The following is a 17,788-nucleotide window of genomic DNA, read 5'->3' as shown; positions in this document are numbered from 1 at the left end:
CCTGGTGGACATAAAAACTGTGTTACATCTTGAAATATTGTCCTGAAGGACATAAAAACTGTGCTACACCTTGAAATATTGTCCTGATGTACTTAAAAACTGTGTTACATCCTAGGATATTGTCCTGGTGACCATAAAAACTGAGTTACACCTTGAAATACTGTCCTGACGGATGTAAAAACTGTGTTGCACTCTGGGACATTGTCCTGAAGGATGTAAAAACTGTTACACCTTGAAATATTGTCCTGATGGATGTAAAAACTGTGTTACACCCTAGGATATTGTCCTGGTGACCATAAAAACTGTGCTACACCTTGAAATATTGTCCTGATGGACATAAAAACTGTGTTACACCCTAGGATTTTGTCCCAATGGCCATAAAAACTGTGCCACACCTTGAAATACTGTCCTGATGGATGTAAAAGCTGTGCTGCACTCTGAAGCTGAGAGAATTGGGCACCTGGGTATTTCAGTGCTCCTCATCTCACTGAAGCTGGTTGTTAATGTGATTTAGCACAGGCTCGTTTTTCACAGCACCAAGAAAACAGAAATTCCTGTGCTTCCCTTTCCTCTCCAGCTGAATCTGGCAGGGACAGGTGATGCTGATCCGTGCTCAGGAATTCCCATCAGCTCTGGGGGATGCTGCCAGCACTTGGAGGCTGCAGAGTGTTTCTAGGAAGGGGATCTGTGGTGCCAGGGTGCTGTCACTGGGACTGACAGCATTTCCAGCCCAGGAAAATGGGGGTTGTGGGTGCAGGAGCTGCAGGAGGCCTGGCCCTCTGCCTCTGGAATTGCTGTTGGATGAAATCCCCAATGTCTCTGAAGGGAAGGAGCCATCCAGGGTTCCAGTCCTGCCTCAGCATGCTGCAAAGCCCAGGAAAAGCTGCTTTTGTGGCTGCTGGGCTCCATGGCTCCACAGTGAGGGCAGGAGTTGGACTGAGGGATTTTCTGGAGCTCTGGGCTGAGCTGGAAAGGCAGAGGGAGGCAGAGACTGCCTGGGCTTTGTGTGTGGGGTCCCCCTGAGCTGCTCAGGGAGGAAGAACTGACCTCTGACAAGGAGCTATTGATGTGTTTGGGTGACAGCCTGCTCTGGGAAGCAATGAACTAATGCTGGAAAGGACCCCAGTGTTGGGCACTGCACTTTTGGGGCCACACTGAGGTGGCCTCATTTGAGTGAAGAGCACAAAGGGTGTGACACTGGAAGGAGCTGGATGTAAATTCCCAGATGCAAAGAATTTGCTCTGTAAAACCTCAAACAGACTCATTTCACAGCCCTCAGGAGCTGGAGAACACCAGCAGCCCTGACCTGCTCCCAGAATTTTATTTTTCTTTATTTCTTGGAAAGAGTTCACCCTCACTCCCCTCCAAGTTTATTCACAGAACTGCAGCATTTTTTCAGTGTAACACCTTCCCTCCTTAATTAATATATTTTAATTAATACAACTAATTAATACAATAATAATACCACTAAAAGCATTTCAGTGCTGCCCAGGAATTCCAGGGGACGCTGGGCTGTGTCCTGGGAGCACAGAGGTGCCTGTGGCACTGCCAGGGCAGGGCAGGGCTTTACTCCTGTTCACCTCTTTGTGCCAGGTGTGGTGTCACCGTCACAGCTCTGGGTCACCTGGCTGTGCTCAGCTCTGTGTTTGTGACAGCTCTGGGTCACCTGGCTGTGCTCAGCTCTCTGTGTTTGTGTCACTGTCACAGCTCTGGGTCACCTGGCTGTGCTCAGCTCTCTGTGTTTGTGTCACTGTCACAGCTCTGGGTCACCTGGCTGTGCTCAGCTCTCTGTTCCAGGTGTTTATGACAGTTCTGGATACCCTGGCTGTTCTCACCTCTCTGTGTTTGTGTCACTGACAGCTGTGGGTCACCTGGCTGTGCTCATCTGTGTGTCCCTGTGTTTGTGTCCCTGTCACAGCTCTGGGTTCCCTGGCTGTTCTCACCTGTGTGTGTCTCTGTTTGTGACAGCTCTGGGTTCCCTGGCTGTGCTCACCCCTGTCTGTCTCTGTTTGTGACAGCTCTGGGTTCCCTGGCTGTTCTCACCTGTGTGTGTCTCTGTTTGTGACAGTTCTGGGTTCCCTGGCTGTTCTCACCTGTGTGTGTCTCTGTTTGTGACAGCTCTGGGTTCCCTGGCTGTTCTCACCCCTGTCTGTCTCTGTTTGTGACAGCTCTGGGTTCCCTGGCTGTTCTCACCCCTGTCTGTCTCTGTTCCCAGCAGGGCCCAGCAGGGAGGGCACAGAGGCCCAAGAGTCTGCAGCTGGGGGACACCAGGCTGACCCTGCTGCAGGGCCCCTCACTGCAGCAACCCACCCAGAGCCCTCCCCCCATCACCCCCAAAACCCCCCGGACCCTGAGTGAGTCCTGGGATGGGATGGAATGGAATGGGGTGGGATTGGATGGGATGGGATGGGATCCATGGGATGGGATGGGATCCATGGGGTGGGATGGGGTGGGGTGGGATGGGGTGGGATGGGATGGGATGGGGTGGGATGGGATGGGGTGGGATTGGGTGGGGTGGGGTGGGATGGGATGGGATGGGGTGGGATGGGATGGGATGGGATTGGGTGGGATGGGAGTGGCTCTGTGGGTGCTGGGGGGCAGCTGGGGAGGGAGGGAGGAGCTGCTCCGAGTCACATCACAGCTCGGGGCTGTTGGGAATCTCAAAAATCAAGATTGGAAGCACATGAAAAGTGTTCCTGGAGGTCAGTGGTGTTGCTCCATTTTACAGACAGGGGTTTGCAGCACAAACAGTGGGGGCTGAGCCCCAGTTCAGCCTCTGGAGTGCAGTTATTGTCCCCAGTGCATTGCACTCAGTTTCCCAGGAGAACAGGGGTTATCATTTTTGTCAGAGAACAGAATTTGGCTGTGGTATCAAAGAGCAGATCTGTGGCTTGCACTTGTTGAAGCACTGCAAAACAGGAATTCCAGGGAACAGTTTCTGGGTTTTTCCGTTCCTTTCTTGTTTTTTCCTGTATTGACCTGGACAAGAAGGATGGGGAGTGATGGGACACAGGGGTGTGGAGTGATGGGACAGGGGAGCAGTTTAAACTGCCAGAGGGCAGGGTTAGATGGGATTTGGGGGGGAAATTCCTCCCTGGGAGGGTGGGGAGGAGCTGGGATGAATTCCCAGGGAGCTGTGGCTCCCCTGGATCCCTGGCAGTGCCCAAGGAGCAATCTGGGACAGTGGGAGGTGTCCCTGCCATGGCAGGGTGGCACTGGGTGGGATTTCAGGTCCTTCCAACCCCACCTGTCCCATGACTCTGAATTTTGGGCAGGTTTATTAAACCCTGAAGCAAACAGGACATGCAGTCAGTGCAGATGGCTGTAAATCACCAGTCAGGTGTGCAGGAACATCTCCAGTGCATCCCAGGAGGGCCCTGCAGGGATCCCAGGGTGTTTGTGATCAGCTCTGGGCCTGAATGATCAATGCAAGCCCTGAGGGTTCTGTTCATTAATGAACCAAACTCCCCTCACATGGCAGAGTTCTAGCAGAGCTTGCTGTGCAGCTTGGACATTCAGCTGTAAGTGTTCCACCTGAAGGAGGTGGAATTTATCTTCAAGAATTAACAAAATGAATCATTTCAAAGGTTTCAAAAACATGCTGAATGTAAAACAGCACAATAATCTGATCCTGGAAAAGAAGAGGGGAAAAAGCCCTTTCTTGTATATTCAGGAAGTTCTGTAGTTAATTCTGCAGCACATTTAAATGTGGCTTAAGGTAAAAATAAAAATCCCTGAGCAGTTCCACCCCTAGAACTGCCTGGCTGCTGCATTTCTGTTCCTGGCTGCCTCTGTGTGGGTACTCAGTCAGAATCCAGTGCAGATAATGATCCAAACCAGCATAAAATTGTCATGAGAGGATGAAAGCAAAAAAATCCTCACCAGGGCAGGGGATGAGTTGGGGAGACAACCAGAAACAAATCCAGGAACTCAGGGGAAGAAAGATCTGTGGAAGGAATGTAAAACCTCTTCTCCTTAGCAAGGCTTTAATTGCTGGAATCCTTCTGGAGTTTGGGTTTTATCTCGTCCATCAGCTGGAGCTCAGATCACAGAGAGAGTTCTGAGGGCAGCCCCAGGAGCACCCCAGATGTGCTGGTGGAAGGAATTTGCTGCTCCCTGGGGCAGCTCTGGGGAAGGGGAAGCTCCTCAGGGCTTTGGGAGCTGGAGGGGAACTCAGCTGCACCCAGCACAGCCAGGCAGCTCAGTGTGGAGCAGGAGCTGCTCACAGAGGGAAATCAGAGGGCACTGAATGAATCTCCCTTAAAATCTGGGTGCAACCCCATTGCCCTTTCCCTTTTCACCTTTCTTATTTGTTCTTTTTTTTTTTTTTTTTTATTTTTCTTATTGGTTCTTAATTTTTCCTTATTTTTTGTCATTTCTTCTCTTGTTCCCAGGCTCCCCCTCGTTGCAGGCTGATGGATTGGCCACGCCACCCCCCCCTCCCCCCAAAAGCAAACCCTACGAGAGCAGCACCCCCAGGAACTCTGTGGAGGTGAGGAAATGGGGGCTGGCAGCTCCTGGGGAGCAGCTGGGAGCAGGAGGCACCAGTGCAATGTTCCAGGCTGGTCTTAGGGTGGTGCTGCTTGAAACCTGTCTCATCATTTCACTGCTTCACTCCCTGAAACCACAAAAGAAGGAAAAAAGGGGTCTTTGCTTCAGGAGAAGGCAGTGGAGTGCAGTGCCTTCATTATTTCTTTTTCCAAGTGGGAGTTGTGTTGTCCTTGGTCAGGAAAAAAGTGTGTGGGGGTGGGAAGAGGCATGGAAAACTCACCAGCAGCAAAAGTTTAAAAACCTGATCAGCCTAAAATACTGCAATAATTTGGGCTGAAAAAGAAGTGTGAGGGGGATAATCCCAATTTCACAATTTTCAGAGGTTTCCAGTGTCTCCTCCTAAGCCTCAGCTCAGCAGAATCTGACTATTTAAGCCATCAGTGACTTTTAAAACCCTGTTTTTAAATCCTGCCCTTTGTCTCAATTCCATGGAGTGATTTTCTTGTATGAATATCAAACTGCCCCTCTGTCAATGGAGGGATATCAAACTGCCCCTCTGTCAATGGAGGGATATCAAACTGCCCCTGTGTCAGTGAATATCAAACTGCCCCTGTGTCAGTGAATATCAAACTGCCCCTGTGTAAATGGAGGGATATCAAACTGCCCCTGTGTCACTGAATATCAAACTGCCCTTAATCAGTGAATATCAAACTGCCCCTCTGTCAGTGCTGCCTCACTGATGTTTCTCACACCTTGGTGTCTCCAGGCTGTCTGGGATCCCTGACATGCAAATCTTGTGTCAGAATCGTTTCACCTGCCCCTGGAATGAAGGTGCTGGTGGTGTCAGACTGATTCCTTAGCAGTGGGAAGCAGAGAAAGGATCCTGTTGTGACTGAGACAGGGATGGAGCCTTCCCAAAACCTGTCAGGAATTCCCTTTTGCAGCTGAAAGGGAGGGGTGGCTCCCCCAGTCCAGTTTGCAGAGAGGATTTGGGGGTACCTGAGTGAGATAAACTGGGATTTGTCCAAAAAGAATTTGGAGAGGGATCACACTTAACTACTTTGGCAGCACAGGAAGACAAGAAAACAGCTATCACTTAATTCAGTGTTGTGACACTGGAATAAAGCCTTGAAATATGGCATCAGGGGGAAGTTTTTCTTCTTTGCCCTTGGTTTGGCTGGAAGTGACTGTGGCTGCTGTGCCCAGCAGAGAGATCCCAGCTCCAGGGATGCTGTGGGAGTCACTGGATCAAGAGGATTAATAAAAGAGCCCCATTCCCTTGGGTCTTGTAAGGAAACTAATTACTGCCATGTCCTGGCCTGCAGCATGGCTGGCAGCCAGAGGGGAAGGATTCTCAGGGCTGGAAAGGGAGACTGGGGAGGGTTTTCTGAAGGGTTTTGTTAGTTTGGTGCTGTGAAGTTGGGTCTGTCTTCCTTTGGATAAAACAATCCTGAAATGCTGGAGTTTGGCTGATGAACCACACAACCTCCTCCCTCTCCTGGCCTTTCCCATCTCATTTATTTCCAGGCAGAGACAACATGAAACCCCCCCCCTCCCTCAGTGCAGTTTCCTGCAAGAGCAAGAAACCCTCCAAGCCCCTCTGCAGGCAGGCAGGATGTGGCTGGTTTAATCAGAGCTGCCCTTGCTTCCATGTTAGGGTGTAAAGTTTTGCCATTCTCATTTGAACACATTTTACATCTGTTTGGGGCAGCTCATCCAGCCAGCAGGAGAAAAATCCTGAATTTTGAAACCTGGAAGGAAATGGGTTTGGAAATGGGTTTTGAAACCTGGAAGGAAATGGGTTTGTTGCCATTTTACATTTCACCAAAAGCAGGGATAAATGCTGAAGTTGGGCTGCAGGTCAGGAGCAATTAAAGTGTGTCCTGGGCCTGCTCTAGCAACTAAAACATTTCAGCTTCTGGTGTCTCCAGGGGATCTGATCTGTCCTTGCTTGGCCCTGTGTGTGGAGCTGAGGCTGAGCTCCAGCCTTTGCTCCTGAAGGAGCCATCAGGACTTTGGGTTTCTCACTGGTGAAGCAGAATGCCCTGCACTCCTTGCAGTGGTTTATTGTTGTGTTTCCATCTCCCCAGGTTGCTCCAGCGCTGCCCAGCAGGAGGGAGGCCAAACCTCCCCCTCCACCCCCCAAAGCCAGGAAATCCAGCGTGGTGTCCTCAGAGCAGGGGCTGCCCTGAGCCTCTGGGGTGCCAGCAGTGCCGGCCTGCAGTGGTGCTTCATCTCCTGCCAGCCTGGCATCTCCCTGCCCTGGCATCTCCCCTGCCCTGGCATCTCCCCTGCCTTCCTTCCTTCCACCCACCCCTGCCCTGGCATCTCCCTGCCCTCCTTCCTTCCACCCCTGCCCTGGAGCTTTCCTGGCAAATCCCACAGAGGAAACGTGGCTGGGACTGGGCTCCCTCGCTGTGTTTGCCTGTGCACTGCTGCCACTGATCCTGAGCTGTCCCTGACACACTGATCCTGACACACTGATCCTGAGCTGTCCCTCAGACACTGATCCTGAGCTCTCCCTCACACACTGATCCTGAACTGTCCCTGACACACTGATCCTGAGCTCTCCCTCACACACTGATCCTGACACACTGATCCTGGCCTGCCCCTGACACACTGATCCTGACACACTGATCCTGGCCTGTCCCTGACACACTGATCCTGACACACTGATCCTGGCCTGTCCCTGACACACTGATCCTGAGCTGTCCCTGGCACACTGATCCTGACACACTGATCCTGGCCTGTCCCTGACACACTGATCCTGGCCTGTCCCTGACACACTGATCCTGGCCTGTCCCTCACACACTGATCCTGAGCTCTCCCTCACACACTGATCCTGAGCTCTCCCTCACACACTGATCCTGGCCTGTCCCTCACACACTGATCCTGAGCTCTCCCTCACACACTGATCCTGGCCTGTCCCTCACACACTGATCCTGGCCTGTCCCTCACACACTGATCCTGAGCTCTCCCTCACACACTGATGCTGAGCTCTCCCTCACACACTGATCCTGACCTGTCTCTGACACACTGATCCTGGCCTGTCCCTTACACACTGATCCTGAGCTCTCCCTCACACACTGATCCTGAGCTGCCCCTGACACACTGATCCTGAGCTCTCCCTCACACACTGATCCTGGCCTGTCCCTGACACACTGATCCTGAGCTCTCCCTGCTGCAGTTCCTCTCCCTCCTGGGCCTGTCTGTCCTGGGTTGGTCACTGCTGCAATGGCAGCAGCTCCTCCCAGTGCCCCTGGGAATCCTGGCTGATCCCACTGCAGGGCTCAGGGTCTGTGCCCAGCTCTGCTTGCTCTGGTACAAGATCTCATTTGTGCTTTTAACGGGGTGGGAAAAGCATCCTGTGAATGTTGGAGGTGACAGAAGCTGCACTTTGGCCAGGGCTGGACTGGCACCACTGCACTGATGGCAGAACTTCACTGGCACCACTGCACTGGCACCAGGACTTTACTGATTCAGGACTTTACTGGTACCAGTTCCACAAACAGCTCGTGGCCTCTTTATTTATCATCAATATTGATGAAGATTTTGCTTTCTCTTCCAGGAAATCATTTTGTTTGTTCATTCTGTCACTTTACTTCTGATTGTCTTGTAGGAGTTGGGAGGAGCCACTGAAACCCTGCTGAGGGTGTTGCTCACAGCAGGAAATACAATTATTGTTGGGCTGGGGGTTCATGTGCCATTATTGTGCTCCCCTGACTGAAAGAAGTTTCTGACCTTACTGAAAAACCAAAGTTTGTTAAACCTAATGAAAAGTTTCCTCAGCAAAGTCTTTTTCAGGGAAAAGCAAACCCAACAAAAAGCACCCCCAGGAGGGTTTTGCTCAGACTGAAGTTGTCATTTTCTTTTGTCCTTCCCAATTCTTTTGACATGAGTGTGGCTGCAGGGGCTGGCAGCAGATTGCCCTCATCCCAGCTCATCCCAGAGTGCCATCAGCTCCAGCCTGAGCTGCTCTGGAGGTGGCACTGCAGTCACATCCCATCCATCCCCAGCCTGATTGCTGCACACATTCCAGCTGGCTGCAGGCTGCTGCTCCTCTGGGGAGCTCTTGGGAGCCTCCCTGGGCACCCTGGGCAGCTTTTCCCCTCCCTGGGGCACTGTGTGACCTGTCAGCTCCTCCTTCAGTTCCTGACACAGACACTGCTTGAGTGGAAAACCTCTGGGTTTTCCTGCCCTTCATTTCCTGTGCACTCTCCCTCCCTGGATGCTCTGAAAGTTCCCCTCAAAGCAGCTTTTTGTGTGGGCTGAGGGTTCTGCTGCAGGCAGAGCAGCAGGATGTGCTCTGAGCTGTCTGAGGTGCATCCTGACAGCACCTGGTGTTCATTCAGTGCCTTTCTCCTCTCAGACAGGTTGGGTTTAACTCAGTGGGTCAGCAGGAGCAGGGGAGGCTGAGCAGGGATCCCAGGAATGGTTTCCCTGGTGTGGACAAACAGCCTGAGCTGTCAGGTTTGGGTGTTTTGGTTCTCAGTGACTTTGGAATCCTCTTTTCAGCCTTTTTGTTCTGCTCTAACCACCTTAACATATGGAGGTACCTTTTGCATCCAGGTTTTTTCCTGGAGAAGGAAAACTCCATGCAGAAAACACCCACAGGAGGAGGTCTGACCTTGGGAAGAATTTTTCAGCTGATTTTTAACCAGCTGTTTGCTCTCAGATTTGGTTCTGGCTGCCCTTTCTGCAGCTACAGATCAGGATTTTGAGCAGATCTTGGCATGGTGGTGGTGAATTATCCCTCCCTCTCTGCAGCTGCCACCTTCAGCTCTGCCCTGCCTTGAAATTGCTCCTCTCACCTTAAACCTCACCTGGGTTTGCTGCCCACAAGTTCAGGTTCTCCTGTGCCCCCTGTGCCTGCCCAGTTTGGGATGGGCACCCCCTGACTGGGAGGAGCGGAGCAGCTCACACCAAAGAGCTCAGAACAAGTTTTCCCTTCCCAGCACATTTTGGGCATTTCACTGGCAATTTGCCACAAAGGACTCTAAATTTGGTTCTGTTTTTTCCTTTCTCAGCATTATTTATGTTGTAGAGTTTTAAACTTGTCCCACTCCTGCTCCTCTTGGCAGTGTCCCCACACTGGTGTCCAGTTCTCTTACCTGGCTGATAAAAGTTGGCGTCAGTGGCTCAGAGGTGCAAGATGGAATTTCTGTTCTGTGCCCAGATGATTCAGGGCTTTGGGTCGGTTTGGGGGGAAAAAATCATCCAAGTGTCAGATTTTTAAAGGCATTTGGGCATTAAGTGTGTGAGGAAGAACAGGGCATTCAAGTGATTTTAAATGAGTGAAGTGCCCACTCTTAGGAGAAATCCCACTGGAACCTTCATTGTGTGAAGTGTTTGCTCCTTGCTTGGGTGAGATTTCATTTTCAGAGGCAGTTTAAGGTGTCTCTACCTTATTTCTTTAAATGAGAATCATCTCTTCAGGTTCATTGGGTGCTTTAGGAAATGCCTCCAACGTGTTTTCAGCTGGAGGGTTTCAAATGGGAAGAGGACATTCCATAATGATGATCTCTGCACACCACAAATTGCAGCAATTTCTGCCCAATTCCTGGTTTTGAATAAAATCTCAAAACATCCACTCTGCAGAGGAGACAAAACCTAATCCCATTTCAGAGCCAAGCTGTTCAAAGCTGCTGTGAAATTTCAACTCTTTGAGGATTTCAGTTTTTCTCCTTTGGAGAAATGTGCTCAACACTTGTTTTTTTGGAGCTTTTAATTAAAATCTGTCATGCTGGGATAAATTCCTTTAGAAATGTGGCAGGGGCAGAGGGGAGCAGGCAGTTTTGGATTCTTGGATTAGGGAAGGACAGGGATGCCAGGGGGAGCAGCTCAGGGGATTTTGGGGCTCCTGCTCCCACCCAGTGTCTGCTCCAGCTCACACTGAGCTGCACTTGCAGTGACAATGCCCCAGATCTTCCTCTCCTTATTTATTTTAATCATTGTAAATCTTTAAGTCTGTAATTTAACTAATTTTTTTAATATACTGCAAACATTGCTGACCTGCTTCTGCTACCTTCTTTTGATTATTTTTTATTTTAATGAAAAACTTGACCTTATTTTTGCTGTTGCAAACCAAATCCTGTGGTGGACCAGGGTAAGCTTTTCCAAAGACTACAGCAGGGAGGAAAAATAAACAAATAATGTGATTTTATGGCTGTTCAAAGCACGAGGTTCCCCTGATTCTTCTCTCTGAGCATTAATTAAAGCACTTTAGGACATTTTGGGCACTACAGGGATTACTCAAAGCAGGTTCACACCTTAACCCATTTTTCAGCTGGTTTGTATCTTTTGGCAGAGTTCACCCCAGAGTACACTGGATTAATTTTTCTCACTGTGGTATTACAGAGGTTTCCTCACTCTGAACCCTGGGATGAGTTTGTTGGGAGTTCAGGAGGGTTTGGGTGTTGTGGAAGGAGTTGTTGTGTTCTGGGATCCTGGGTTAGTGGTTTCAGTGCAAACTGCAAATAAAATGTTTGGGTTTGGTTTTTTTTTCAGTCCTTTGCAACTGAATCAGTAAAAATTCAGCTTTAAAGCGGCTCTGGAGAGAGCTTGGGAAGGGACTGCATCTCTCTGGGTAAATGCCACACGATTCACTCAATCTGTAAAGCAAGGTGTACACATTTCTGTGGGGTTTTTACATGTAATGATTGTTGTAAAGTTTGTAAATACGTTTTTAAAATAAATGTAGTTTTTATGACTGAACCAGAAACAAGAGCAGTACAAGTTTTTCTTCCATGCACCACTGGCAGACAGGGGAGGTAATTCCCAAAGGGAATTTTTTCTTTTAGCAGAATTTATTCTTTTAGCAGAGTTTCCTCCTGTTTCACCCAGAGGGGAGTGATGAGGCCACGGACCCGTGAAACAAAAGTTGTCACATCCAAATTGTCCCTGCAGGGCCCAGAGCAGACCCTTCCCTGCTGCTCCCACTCTGGACTGGATGTGTTCTCTGATACATAAATCAAATAATCCACACAACAATTTCCCACTGTTTTAATGCCATGTCAGAATATTTATTCACACATTGATCCAAGCAAAGACCATTTGAGGAGGAATTTATTTTAACACAGTTTTGAAACCTCACTCTGGCTCCATTTCACTTTGGATATTTTTAAACCTTCTTTCTTCTGCCTTCTCCCTCCACCAGCCTCTCCTGTAACCACACACCAAATCCTGGGTTTAAAGGGCAGAAGTGACTTTGAGGATGGAATTTTCAGGTGCTAAAACACCACAGAGGTGAAGCCCTGGGGTGATTTGGTGGAGATGAGCTGGGTGAATATCTGGGGCTTTGTTCCTGAGGTGTCTCCCTCCCACCTTCCCCAGGAAATGATGATAACTGGACTTTTTCCATGGGGTGGAACATTTCCAGCCACTCCCCTTTTTTCCCCTGTTTAATATTCCTGTAGCAACGCCAGGAATGTGTTGGGTTGGAAAATCTGGGTGTGGGAAAAGCTCATTTGTTTCCAGTGTTGTTGAGCAGCAAGAAATGAGAAGTTCCTGAGCAAACCTTGGGACCTGGTGGGGTTTGGTCCTTTCAGCTCTGCCAAGCCAGGCCAGGTTCCCTCAGTGAGCCAGAGAGGATCATTTCAGATATCCTGGGAATTATTCTGCTGTGTTTTCCTGCCTAACATCAGTAAAAATAAAATACTAAACCATAGCAAATTACTGCTGCTGGCTCCTCACTGTTCAGTGCTGCTGGGAGTCATGGGCCACGATTCCAAAACACGTTCAGTACAAATGGGATTAAAGATGAGCTAAAATCATATTTATTTAGGTAGTTTCTGTATGAAAATCCAGTGGAATTCGGGTTCTGCATTACTGGTCCTGATTTCATGAGCCTTTTCCAGGCCTGGCTCCTCAGGGAGAGCTTTGGGGTTTGGCCTCAGCTTTGAGCTTTGGGGTGGCCCAGGGGCACTGCCCGGGAAATGGAGCCCATCTGGCCCCATCACGGCGCTGCTGGGTTAATGAGAGAGCACAGCCTTGTCTGAGAGAGCTCCCCGTGTGTCAGCGAGCCCAGCTGGGAGCTCCGTGCTCTGCAGCAGCTCAGTGGAAATGCATTTCCAGCCTGGGGACCCTGGGGGCAGCGGCTGCCATCTGGTGTGCCCTGCAGCAGCTGGGACAGCACGGGGACAGGGACAGGGATGGGGACAGGGACAGGGATGGGGACAGGGACAGGGATGGGGACAGGGACAGACCAGGGACAGGGAGAGACCTGGAACAGGACAGGGACAGGGACAGAGATGGGGACAGGGACAGCTCAGGGACAGGGAGAGACCTGGAACAGGACAGGTGTTGGTGGCTCACCTGTACCTCCCCTCCCCTGTCCCTGAGCTTAAAAAGGTGAATCAGACCATGCGGCCGGGATTGTGTTGGAGCAGTTGCTCACGTTCAGACCTCTGTAACCATGGAATAAACCTCTGGACATTAAACCCTCCAGCAGAATCCTCTCCTTTTCTCTCCACCATCGCCTGAAGCCATTCCTCCTGAGGTAAACGGGGTTCCTAACAAGCCTGGACTTGTTCAGTGCCCAGCTGCAATCTCCAGCAAGCCAAGGTATCTCTGGGGTGACACACCGCAGTTGCTGCCTTTGGCCCAGCAGCGAGGGTCAGACTGGCCCAGGCACAATCTAACTGGGAATATTGGGAGCCTTATTCCAATAGACAGGGACAGGGACAGAGATGGGGACAGGGACAGGGACAGACCAGGCACAGGGACAGACCTGGGACAGGCCTGGGACAGGGACAGCTCAGGGACAGGGACAGGGACACACCAGGGACAGGGACAGGGACAGATCAGGGACAGGGACAGATCAGGGACAGGGACAGCCCTGGGGCAGAGCCGGGGCTGCTGTGGCTCCGGGCAGGGCTGGGCTCGCTCTGGGTTAACTGAGGCAGGAAATGTCACAGCCAGGGCAGCTCTGGAATGAGGGATCTTGTGCTGGGAGTGCCCAGGGAGGGACTTGGGAACGGTGCAGGTGACAGGGAGGGACCAGTGCTGGTCATTTTGGTCCAGTGGGAGATGTCCCTGCCCGTGGGACAAGGTGGATTTTAGGTCCCTTCCCACCCAAACCATCCTGGGATTCCACAATAAGATCAGAGCCGATATTTCCTCATGTGAGCTGAACTTCACTCCCTCGTCCTCCTCCACCTCCTTTTATCCCCTCCCCTCATGGATCTCCTTTAGATTTTCCCATAGTGGTGACAGAAAAACCACATTTACTCACCATGGCTTCCTTCAGATCCCTGATCCTGGAATTCTGGTACGAGCCTGGGCACTCACTCTGCTGCTCCTCCTCTAAGTTTTCCATTTCATTTGGAATCTGGATTGGAAAAGTGACACGAGGAAGTGACACAACCTTCAGGAAGGGAGAAAGGAGATTTTTCTGCCAAAAGCAACCCCAGGTACAGATGGAGATGAAACTCCAGCACTGCAGTTGTGTGGTGGAGTGTTCCACTGCACACCTGGCATTCACCTTCTCCTCATGAGCCCCAGGATGCTGAAATGAGGAGGAACAAGACATGAAATATTGATTGGAAAAGAGGGGAAAACCACTGCTGGGAAACCACCACAACCCTCCACATGTGCTTTGTCATTTAATTGCTGAGCATCCACCACCTGCCAATTGCCAAAATGTTAAGGGAAGTGGAGGATTTGTCATCAAATAACCCATCAGAAGGCTGGAATATAGGGAGAGGATGAAATCAGATTTAACCTGGACCTCAGAGCTCTATCTGTCCCTTGGAGCTGGCTGCCCAATTTATTCAGTGAAAGTTCAAAGAGATTTTACTCGCAGTGATTATGAAAATGTGTATTTTTCCCCACACATTAGTTTTATTTCTGCAATGTGCTGTTCTCTGTGCCAGGCTGAGAAATGCCACCTCACCCCTGTTTTCCCAAATCCTGCTCCAGCCAATGTGTCCGTCCCCAGACCCGGGGGTGTTTGGGGGACAGACACAGGGACAGATGCAGAGAGAAGCCTTTGTCTCCATTTTGGCTGCACTTTTTGCAGGCCAGGGCTGTTTCCCAGCCCAGGACCCACCTCCTGGAATGGCCCCAGCAGGACCTGGGTGCTCCTCTTGCCCCCTGGCTGGAGGCCATAGGACCAGTGCTGGGCCAGGCCCAGCCCCACGGCCAGCACACACAGCAGGACAGCGGCCACCACCCTCCTGGCCTTCTCCATCCTGGGGAGACAAACACACACCAAAAACACACCAAAAATACACCAAAACCACCAAAAGCCTGCTCACAGAGGCCCTGCAGCTCCTGTTGTACCTTGCAGAGGCGGGGAATGAGGCATTTCTGGCATGGAATGTGCTGAGCTGGAAGGGGCTCCCAAGGAATTCCAGCTCCTGGCCCTGCACAGACCCCCCAAAACTCCCACCCTGTGCCTGCCCCAGTTCTGACCTGCCCCTCCTGGCCAGGAGCCCCAGCTGGATTTGCAGCCTCTCAAAGTCTGGATTAGCTCACTTGAAAGAGATTGGACATCTGAAACATTTGGCATCAGATCTAAATTAGGATTTCTGAGTTGCAGGCGTGTGTGGACCTCAAAGGTTGCATTCCCTGGTGGTGCTTGGCAGATGTGTTCAGCTGCTTTCTGCTCTGATGTCCCTGCTCTTAAAACCTGCCCTTTGCAGTCTCTTCTAATATTTTTATTTTTTTTTTTTTTAATAGGAGCATCTGTAAGCACTGGATAAATAAAAAAGGGATGTGGGATGCTGTTCCAGCACATTACCTGCTGCCTGAGAGGTTGTGGAGTAACTCCAGCTCTTCTCCTCTGGAAAATGTCTGTAAATGTGCTCCCACCTCACTTTTTATAGCCAAGAACCCCAGTGCCACCCTGTTCCCAGTAGGAGACTTTTCCATTTCTCCCTCCCAGGCTCAATTTTGGTGTTCCTGTTACAGTGGCTGTCATGCAGCACAAGCAAAGCCCATAATTGGGACACCCTGGTGCAGCAATTAAATCCAGCTCTTTTCTCTAAAAGTCATAAAAGTAACAGCTTTGCTTTTAAGAGGTTGTAAATCCCACATTGGGATCCAGATGATCCTGCTGGGAAATACAGGAGTTTTCTGTCACTGAGTTCTGGTTCCTTCAGTAAAAGTTCTTGGGTGAGTCAGTCTGAGGGTGGGAAATGGGTGAGGAATTGAGCTCAGTCTTTAAGAATCCTGGAATGTTTTGGGTTGAAAAAGACCTTAAATTAATCCATTTCCACCCTGCCATGGGCAGAGAACCTTCCCCTGTCCCAGGGTGCTCCAAGGCCCATCCAGCCTGGCTTGGGCAATTCCAGGGATAAGGAATCTGTGATCCAAGCAACACCTCCTGCCCATTTCATTTGTGTCAGGCATGAAGGGAGCAACCCTTGAGTGCTCAAACAGGAGCGCCAGTGCCCAGAGCAGCTTGAAATGCTCCTCCTCAACATTTAACTTCAGGTGCCTTGGTGGTGTTCCTTGCTCTGTAAAATGCCAGGTGGGATTAACCTGGGTGAGTCCATGACTGTAAATGTGCTCTGCTGGCAGGATGGAGTCTGGTGTGAACAGGATCCCCAAATCCTTTCTGGAAGGACCTGGAGTGACAGGGACGAGGGGGAATGGGTTTAAACTGACAACAGAGTCAGAAAGAAATATAGAATTGGGGTTTATATCAGGACAAATTCCTTCCCTGTGAGGATGGGGAGGGGCTGGGATGGAGTTGCCAGAGCAGCTGTGGCTGCCCCTGGATCCCTGGAAATGTCCAAGGCCAGGCTGGACAGGGCTTGGAGCAGCCTGAGACAGTGGGAGGTTTTGGGGATGGAATTGATGGAAATGATCCTTAAGGCCTCTTCCAACCCAAACCATTCCATGATTCCCTATTTTTCAATCTCAAGGGCTTGTGCACTGCAGATTTATGGACTTGCTGGCATGCAGGATCTCAATTCAGTACTTTGGACTGCAGAAATTGTATTTTTCCCCACCTGGCTTCTCCCCTGCCTTGCTGTGCACGGAATGTCTCGTGTTCCCTGTTCTCCAAACATCCCATGGCCTCTTGGAGCTTTAATGGATTAAAGTAATTCAGTAATTCAGTGAGTCAATAATTCAGGGAGGATTTGGTGACTCTCAGCAGCAGAGTCACCCTTCCTGCCCCAGGGCTCCTCCCCCTCCTGGCAGGGGCAGCTCCAGCTCAGCTGCTCAAGCTGTGCCAGCAGCTGGGCTCAGAGCAGGAATGTGGGGGTTCAGAGCAGGAATGTGGGGTTCAGAGCAGCAATGGTGGGTTCAGAGCAGAGCTGTGGGGTTCAGAGCAGCAATGGTGGGGTCAGAGCAGGAATGGTGGATCCAGAGCAGGAATGGTGGATCCAGAGCAGAACAGTTGGGTTCAGAGCAGGAATGGTGGATCCAGTGGATCTAGAACAGCAATGGTGGGGTCAGAGCAGGAATGTGGGGTCCAGAACAGGAATGGCAGGTTCAGAGCAGGAATGGTGGATCCAGAGCAGAGCTGTGGGGTTCAGAGCGGCAATGGTGGGCTCAGAGCAGGAATGGTGGGCCCAGGGCAGGAATGTGGGGTCCAGAGCAGGAATGTGGGGCTCAGAGCAGGAATGGTAGATATAGAACAGGAATGGTGGGCTCAGAGCAGAGCTGTGGGGTTCAGAGCAGGAATGGTGGGGTCAGAGCAGAACAGTTGGGTTCAGAACAGAAATGGTGGATCCAGAACAGGAATGGTGGATCCAGAGCAGGAATGGTGGATCCAGAGCAGAAATGGTGGATCCAGAGCAGGAATGCTCCTGCTCCTCCAGCAGGTACGTGGAGTCACCCAGGGGTTCTCCTGTGTTTGGAGCCTCCTTCCTGCTGAGCCTTGCAAACATGAGGGTTATTTAAGGTAAAGCAGGGTTGGTTTGGACATTTACAGAGCTTTGCCCAGTAACTGCAGCTCATTGAGCACCACTACCCTGGCTCTGAGCACTCTGCCCTCAACAGCTCCCAACAACTTTTTCTCCCCAGGTTTCTGGGGCTTCCACAGGAATTGGATTTTATGATCCTTGGGGCCCTTCCAGCTCAGGATATTCCACGATTCTCTGACCATTCTGCCTCCAACTATTTTATTAAGCCCATATGAAGGGTGGGGACAAAAAGGCTGAGAAGTCTTGGGGAGGAATGACAAACCAAAACCAATCCCATGCAAATTCTCCCAATTAATGGCTCACAGCTCCCACAAGCGCAGCTGTTTCTCCAACAGGTATTTTATATTTGAAACTAAAAAATTCTTGTTCTTCTCACACAAATCGGGTAAGATTTGGGGTTTTTATTAAAATGAAGACAA

At 50.6% G+C, this 17,788-nt stretch overlaps 2 protein-coding genes across 3 annotated transcripts in view; one reads left to right on the top strand and one right to left on the bottom strand.

Moving 5' to 3' along the window:
• Positions 1-11,215, top strand: part of DOCK5 (dedicator of cytokinesis 5) — a 101,151-nt gene extending 89,936 nt beyond the window's left edge. Inside the window, exons 50-52 of one of the 2 annotated variants that reach the window (XM_063175418.1) lie at positions 2,219-2,354; positions 4,395-4,492; positions 6,582-11,215. In XM_063175418.1, the coding sequence (XP_063031488.1) occupies positions 2,219-2,354; positions 4,395-4,492; positions 6,582-6,683 (336 nt within the window). In that variant the 3' untranslated portion in view covers positions 6,684-11,215. Of the gene's footprint in view, positions 1-2,215; positions 2,355-4,394; positions 4,493-6,581 lie in introns of both variants that reach the window. The other variant, XM_063175417.1, reaches the window with a different exon arrangement.
• Positions 11,216-11,611: 396 nt separating this feature from the next.
• Positions 11,612-14,680, bottom strand: GNRH1 (gonadotropin releasing hormone 1). Its single transcript, XM_063175419.1, has 3 exons — positions 14,540-14,680; positions 13,724-13,819; positions 11,612-11,653 (listed from the first exon to the last, which is right to left on the bottom strand). Exons 1-3 carry the CDS (start codon positions 14,678-14,680, stop codon positions 11,612-11,614), a joined length of 279 nt encoding a protein of 92 aa, XP_063031489.1.
• Between the last annotated feature and the right edge of the window lie 3,108 nt (positions 14,681-17,788).

The sequence above is a fragment of the Melospiza melodia genome, chromosome 23 (genome assembly GCF_035770615.1).
Source record: "Melospiza melodia melodia isolate bMelMel2 chromosome 23, bMelMel2.pri, whole genome shotgun sequence".
Classification (NCBI taxonomy): Eukaryota; Metazoa; Chordata; class Aves; order Passeriformes; family Passerellidae; genus Melospiza; species Melospiza melodia.
This window is presented reverse-complemented; position numbering and strand designations above follow the sequence as displayed.

What these genes read in the sequence shown, in the direction of transcription:
- GNRH1 (XM_063175419.1), bottom strand. Translation starts at nt 14,680, where the DNA reads ATGGAGAAGGCCAGGAGGGTGGTGGCCGCTGTCCTGCTGTGTGTGCTG. An exon ending in TGCTGGGGCCATTCCAGGAG is followed by an intron (nt 13,820 to 14,539) that starts GTGGGTCCTGGG and finishes TTTCCAATCCAG; the next exon opens with ATTCCAAATGAAATGGAAAA. An exon ending in GGGATCTGAAGGAAGCCATG is followed by an intron (nt 11,654 to 13,723) that starts GTGAGTAAATGT and finishes GTGTGGTTACAG; the next exon opens with GAGAGGCTGGTGGAGGGAGA.